The sequence below is a fragment of the Chrysochloris asiatica genome, unplaced genomic scaffold, assembly GCF_000296735.1.
Source record: "Chrysochloris asiatica unplaced genomic scaffold, ChrAsi1.0 scaffold00214, whole genome shotgun sequence".
Lineage (NCBI taxonomy): Eukaryota > Metazoa > Chordata > Mammalia > Afrosoricida > Chrysochloridae > Chrysochloris > Chrysochloris asiatica.
Genome location: NW_006408732.1, coordinates 4,954,068 through 4,961,862, shown reverse-complemented (window position 1 = coordinate 4,961,862; position 7,795 = coordinate 4,954,068). Strand labels below are relative to the sequence as shown.

Sequence of the window (7,795 nt, the reverse complement as noted above, 5' to 3'; positions counted from 1 at the left end):
ATAAAATATGTAGCAGCCCCAGGGCATAAAGCTTATTAACTTATTCTGAGAACTAAAAAATATTATGAGCATATATTTTACTTTTACTTATTATATACCATATGTCATTCACCTCTTCCTTTTGGCTTCTCACTGCCAAAGTTCCAAATGGCATGCATTTAACAAGACAATACTGAGGAGAGCAGCATTTCTGATCATCTGAATTGGCAGCTCAAAACAGATACCACTCCTTTTACAAAGCAAACAAAGGGTGATGGGTATGAAATTTGGGCAGTGGGCTAACAAGAAACCGTGCACAGGCAATCTGGGCTACCATGCCCCAAGTGTGCGCTACCCAAAACAATAGTAAAATGACCTATGTCAACAAAGCTACCACCAACATTGACTAAAACCACATTAAAAATACACAGGATAATGGTTTGAAAGAGTGCATTTGGAAGCAGAGAGAACCCAATTACACACCTTCTGCAACAGAGTGCCCCCCCATCATACACAAAATAAACTTAAGCTGTTTACAACGTTTCCCAATTTTTTTTTTATTTTTTCCCCTCTACATTTAACTATTAAAAAAGTTTTTATTAATAAATGGGCTCCTCTGTGGTTCATATACAATCATAAGTGAACTTTAAATTCCATTTTATACAAACATCTCAAAAAATATTGGGAGTGAAGTATGGTAGGAAATATTGCTCACATTGCTAATAAACAAGCGTATATGAAAGGAGGAAAATGTTTTGTTAGTGCATATACCTCCAGAGCAGAAAACCCACCCAAAATGAAAGAATTAAAAATAAGAACATACAGTAGCTGATTACAAAAAAAGGTAATGTCCACAAAATTAAGTTTTTCATGCTATTCTACTTTCCAGTACTATGCTTCAGAAAATCAATTCGATGGCTAGATGTTGAATGCTTGAGGTATATAAGAAGGGATACCTGCACACTGAGGAAAATCTGTCATCTTAGGGTTGTTTCTTTTGCTTATTTTGTTACTATAACATTTTAAAAAGAATATTTTATTTACATCAAACTTTATCAACTACAATGGCATTCCAATTATAATAGATGACAAATAACGCCTCTACCACTAGGCACTTTTAAAAAGGGAGTTCACTTAGGCTCTAAACTTCTTTATCATTCTGATGTAATCCCATATAAGGTATTACATCATCCCACAACCCTAGTCCCACTAAAATTATCCTTTGGGGAAATATTATATAGCCTGATTAATTTACTATGGAAGAAATTAGTTATAAAATGACCAAAGGTAATGCATCATTTAAGTCTAATAAAACAGCTTAAGATGTCAGGTTTGAAAAAGGAGACAAATTGTAACTACTTAAAACTAATTAAATAATTTAAGTTTGACCTGTACTTTATATATTAGTGAGACAAATATAGGCTATTTTCTTTTAAAATTTCATTCACATAATGAAAAACTTCTTGTTTATTAAAAATATCACATTTTGAGACTAGAAACATTAAAGTGCATGAAAAGTTTAAAATATAAATTTCAGAAACTCTTATAGCAGCAAAAAAGCAGAATAAAGAAAAACTTAAAAACACAGACACAACCTTTTCCTGTTACTGTGCCGTAACTAACATCAAGCAGCCAACCAATTTTTCCCCCAGAAAATGATATTCATTCACTGCCTCTTGAAGTCACAGATTTTCAAATGGCCCCTTCTGGGCAAAAACAAAACAAAAGAAAAAAGGATTCCAATACATCTACAGCATCAACAGTGGGAACAAACCAGTAGCTTCGTAATTCACCCCTGACAGACAATGGAAACAATATTAAAAGCATATGATGGCCATTTGGCAGGTAGAGTCAGGAAAAATTATCCAAGGCTTTTAACTACTCCCTGTTCTTTCTCCCCAGGCCTTTTCACTGTCACCTTAAAAAACCAAAACCAACAATCACTTAGCCTATTTGGGAAACACATAAAATATTGTATGGCTTTCCCCTTCTAAAACTTTGATCAGGGTCTTCTTATTCAGAGTATTTATTTAATATTTCACTATAACAGCAGAAATGATACAGATCATATATAATATCTCTTTTTCCAGAACTAGACAAAAAAGAAAGGTGACTAGGAATCAATAAAAAAAACACTGGACACTAATTTTTTGATCATCTTAAGCATACCAAATTCTATTTCCAAGATATGTGGCAGTATAAATTATCTGCTATTTCCCCCAAAATAAACTGGCTTAGAACTAATACTTCTAATAAAGTCACAACCAAAGGGGAACCAAAAAACCTCACAAAACCCCTTAAAAAAGTGTTTTTGCCCAACAAACTGTCATGTGCTGTTAAATGCTTGATTTTGAAAACATATTACTTAACCATCTTTGATTTCTCACTGTTTCTTATTATGGTTAGAGGCTATATCATGTTTATATATAGCTCAAACAAATTTAAGTGCTTTGTTAATGTGCAAATAAGTTGGGGAAAACAGAAACTCAAGAGCGATTTCTTTGAAAGGCATGACATCATTCAGTTTAGAACTGTATTTATAGTTTCAAAACATTGCCTTTTACAAAAATGGTTGGCTCATGTGAACCCATTCAAAAGAAAGTATTTGTTTGGGAAAAACAAATACACTATTGTTGGGCCTCTAAATGGTTTTGTGTGTGTTTTTTTTTTTAATTAATTATGAATATGGACTCATAATATGAAAAAGGTCCAATTTAAAAACATGTTAAACATTTGGAAAAAGAGCAATACTTTGGTTCCAACCCTAGTGCCAAATGATACCAATATGCACAAAAATGTACAAAATCTTATAGCAAAACATATAATGAAAGGAACCTGAAGAAGCAGCGTAAGGATGGCCATACTTCACTCCTACATACTCTGATTTACAACTGTACAGGTCCATAGCAACAGATCCCCGTCTCTGCGGGGCAGGACTCCACTACCTCCGATTAGGCAAATGAACACCATTGACAAGAGGCAGGAGTGGAGGGTGGAGTTCAAGTTGTGTTAACAGTGAGAAGTGGTCTGAAGGGATGTGCGGGTGTGGACACCCAGTGATGTTGTTCTCAACCAGCCATTGAGGATCTAAAGGCCCCAGGACACCAAGCACGTTCATATGAGTCTTGGAATAGAAAATGTAGTCAATCACACCCTGGAAAAGAGATTGGGGGTTTGGAAAGAAAGAAAACATGTATGCTTAGAATAAAGAAAAATTCAAAATACTTTAACAAAATTTAATAACTTAAAAAAATTCAAATAAATGAGTACTCTGTGCTTCTAATACCTGTTATCTTAACACTGGATCAAATATGACTAAAGTCTTCAATGGTTATTACATGATATAAAAGGCGCTGTATAGGAAAACATGGAGTCCTGGTGTGGTACTGTAGGATCAGCACTGGACTGCTAACCACAAGGTTAGTGGTTCAAATCTACCAGCTGCTCCTTGTAAACCCTACAGAGTCGCTATGAATCAGAACTGACTTGCTGGCACATAACAACAACAATAGGGAAAGATAGCACTGAAAGCATTGCATTTTTGTGTGATACACAAAGAAGCTAAAAATACCAAAATGTGTCTAAACATCTTTAGAATTGACCTACTTGTTTTAGTGAACTCTATCAATGTAACTTAATGAAAAATTTACTAACTCAGTTACCATACACAAAAATAAGGATACTTATATAAACATTTACAAAGTTAATGAAAAAGTGTATTACATACTTCTTTATCTAATAACACATCTGATTGAAGTCACAGTAAAGCACATCTTCAGATTTGCTAATCTTAGGTTCAACTTGCCCAGATTTTATTGTTATAAGTGCCATAGAGTCAGTTCCGACTCATAGGGACCTTACATAGGGTTTCCGAGGAGTGGCTGGTAGATTCAAACCACCAGACTTATAGTTTAAACTGACATTGTGGTCCAATGCTTCTTCTATAGCACCACAGCAGGACTTAATATGCATATAAAGCACTATATATACAAAAGTATTCTAATGTCTGCTCTTCAGAGTTTAGAATATTCATTTTCACATATCCTGGTGTACTACAAATTCTGGATTTTTGTGCTGCATAGGGTACCGTAACAAAAAATAAATAAATAAATAAATCATACACCCTTATACATCAGAAGTATTTCTCAGGGATAGAAGATTTGATGTGTGTAACCAGCAACTCCTCAAACCAGTGTGCTTTTATGTGTATTGTCTCAGACCGTGTATGCATGAAAGAAAAGAAAAATTCCTTCTTATGTAGTTCCTACCCAAATCAAGAGAGTTGAGCCCCAGTATGGAGTAATATGTCCACACCTGTCTGTTGTTAAGTGCCATCAAGTCAGTTCTACCCAATACTTCCATGTTCAAGAAATGAAAGTCAAAAGCTCGTGCCCTTTCATTTAAGCTAGTGGCTACTTTTGTTGTAACACTTTAAGAAGAGTTAATAGGGGTCAGATGGTTTTACTCACTCTTAAGAGACTATGCTTTGCTTCAACACAACACAAATTAAATATTCTCAGCTAATTATATTGAATAAAACCTACTACATCTTTTCACTTTATTAGAATGGTATCATGCAAATCAGCTACTGGGGTTATAAAATGTTTTGTTAACACAGGTCCCAAGAAAAATGCTAAACACTCCAAAACCAAAATATACTTAATGGCACTACTTGCAACTACAGTAAGACCTTCTGTCAAATCCTGTATTAGCAAGGTTACATCTGTGAACTTTTCAAATATTTGCATATATACATAGGTGGGGAGGGTCTCTAATTTTGATCATGTTCACTAAAGAGGCTGTGGACTAGTGATTCTTAACCATTTTGATTCAAACTATCTCATTTTTAACAATACGGAAATAGAAAATCTTTTTAGTACTAAAAACCATATTATAGGTCTATAGAACTATATTTGAGAAAAAAGTAAATACAGTGAAAATAGTTTGCTTAGCTAGTCTTAAGCTAATATAATGTGAGAAATTTATTGAATACAACTCTAATAATGTAACAGAGAAAGGATAAATTCTTGATATATGAGAAAACTCTCCTTCCTCTTTTGTTAAATGATTCAGGCACACCCTTACATGTGGAGAAAAGCAACAGAGTTTGAATTAATCTGTTTATTCGCTTACCTGGTCTGCAAGTAACAGAAGGGAAAGGAGAATTCTCCCAACTCCTTACCCTTTAGTTCACTCTAAATCAGTTCTAGATTACATGAATTTGAGTTCCAAATACCAATTTTGTACATTTCTATCTTATTCTATGACCAAGAAAGTAGCAAACAACTGCTAAGCCAAGTAAGCACAAATAAAAAAGATCCCACTAACATAATGTCAGATTATGCTTGAAGCTGTGTTTAATGGTGCATCATGACATTTATATCTGATCAGATGAGTTGTGGGATGACATCAAGGAACATATGATAAAAGCAAAAAAAGTCATTAAAAAGACTGGAAAGAAAGAAAAGTCAAAATGGTTGTCAGAAGAGACTCTGAAACTTGCTCTTGAACACACAGTAGCTGCAGTACAAGAAAGACATGATGACATAAAAGATTTCAAAGGACAGCTCAAGAAGACAAAGTGAAGTCCTATAAAAACATGTGAAAAGACCTATAATTAGAAAGCCAAAAGAGAAGAACATGCTTGGCATTTCTCAAGCTGAAAGAACTGAAGAAAAAAAAATCAAGCCCTGACTTGCAATACAAAAAGATTCTATGAGCAAAATATTGAACAATGCAGGAAGTATCAAAAGATGATGAAAGGAATCCAATGATTAGCCACTGAACCAAAAAGAATTAGTTGACATTCAACTATTTCAGGAGGTAACATATGATCAAGAACCGATGACACTGAAGGAATAAGTCCAAGTTGCACTGAAGGCACTGGTGAAGAGAAAAAAAAAAACCCCAAGGTTCTAAGAATTAGCAGAATACCAACTGACATGTTTCAATAAATGGATGCAACAATGGAAGCCCTCACACATCTACGCTAAGAAATTTGGAAGACAACAACCTGAACAACCAACTGGAAGAGATCCCTACTCATGCCCATTGCAAAAATAGGTGATCCACCAGAATTATTGAACAGTATCATTAGCATCACATGTAAGTAAAATTATGTTGAATATAACTCAAAAAAATTATAATACTTGGATAGTGAACTGTCAGAAATTCAAGCCAGATTCAGAAAAAAGACATGGAACAAGCGATATTACTAATATATCGGATGAATTGGAGCTGAAAGCAGATAATACCAGAAAGAGGCATGACCTATGCAAAGGCTTTTGACTGTGTGGATTGTAACAACTAATGGATAAAATTGAGAAGAATGGAAATATAGAACACTTAATATGGACATGAATATGGATCTCTTCCAGTTGACTGTCTAGTTTACTGTCTTGCAAATTTCTTGGCATAGATGAGTGAGGGCTTCCAATATTGCAACCATTTATTGAATCATGTCAATTGGTATTGTGTCAATTCTTGGAGCCTTGTGGTTTTTTTTTTAATCAGTGCAATCAGTGCAGTTTGGAATTCTTCCTTCAGTGTCATCAGTTCTTGATCATATACCACACCTCCTCATGCAGAACTTGCACATTGAGCAATGATAGTTCTTGGACAGAATGAGATCGTGCATGGTTTAAAATCAGAAAAGCTTAGAAAACATCTAAGTGAACTAGCCACACCATGCTTTGTAAAAGCAACGTTCTGTATTCTGCTTTGGTGAGCAGCATCTGGTGTCTTAAAAACCTGCAAACAGCTAACTAAGATACAACTATTGGTCTCTTCCCATGTGTAGCAAAGAAGATTGAAGCAAACCAAAGATTCAAGGCAACAATTTGTCCAAAGGACTAATGAACAACATGAACCACAGCATATATAAACCTAAAACTAGAACTAGACAGTGTCCTGCTGTGACTACACAACAGCTCTGACTGAGATCACAACACACTATCCCAGACATGTTGTTGTTGTTAAGTGCCGTCGAGAAGATTCTGACCCATAGCGATCCTGTATAGGGTTTCCAAGGAGCAGCTGGTGATCTTGAATCATAGACCCTGCAGTTCAAACAACTTTGCAGTCTGACACATTAGCCTACAGCAGCACACCAGGACTCCAAACATAGTGGAAGTAAAATGTAGAATAAAAAAAACATATTTAGGAGGAACAAACAAGATGGCGGATGGGGTGGATTTATAGCAGAGAGCTCCGCCAACAACAACACAGAATACCCGACCAAGCAGGTTCAGGAGATGGTCCCAGAACTCTGAACCACATATAAAGGAATACTTAGGAGGTTGGAAGGCTCACAGCTGGGGGAATTTGTGGCACAAGCAAGAAATCTATTGCTTTCTAGTCCAGGACGCTCGGCTGCTCCAGGAGCTGCCATCTTGGGTGAGAACACATGGGGAAAGGATCGGGGCGGTCCCAGATGCCTGGCAGAACCGCTGAGATAAAGGTGTGGACATTCTTTTCTTTTGGAATCTGTTCATTGGTCCCTTGCTGTCTGAGCACCTCCATTCTGGTGACTATAGGGGTGCCTGAACTAGTGGGCACCCCAGCCCCACGCTAGGAGGGTTCTACTACGCATGCACACAAATCTCCTCAAAATTTAAAGAGACAGTTTCCAATTAAAACCAAATGGCCACAGCCGACTCTGAACTGTTTCAACTAGAAAAAAAGGACTGAATGGAGATTGTAGAGCGGGACAAGCAGACAAAAGAGGAAATAGGCCAAAAATTAAATCCTAAGTTACATCAAAACGACCAACAGTGGTATCTTGAAACTTCTAAGGAAGAAGAATGAAAAGGGAAGC

The 7,795-nt window shown here is 35.9% G+C and overlaps 1 protein-coding gene across 1 annotated transcript in view; it reads right to left on the bottom strand.

The window, feature by feature from the left end:
* Nucleotides 1-2,920: 2,920 nt before the first annotated feature.
* Nucleotides 2,921-7,795, bottom strand: part of CNOT6L (CCR4-NOT transcription complex, subunit 6-like) — an 80,424-nt gene continuing 75,549 nt past the window's right edge. Inside the window, exon 11 of the mRNA XM_006872900.1 lies at nt 2,921-3,133. Coding sequence (XP_006872962.1) covers nt 2,921-3,133 — 213 coding nt within the window. The remainder of the gene's footprint in view (nt 3,134-7,795) is intronic.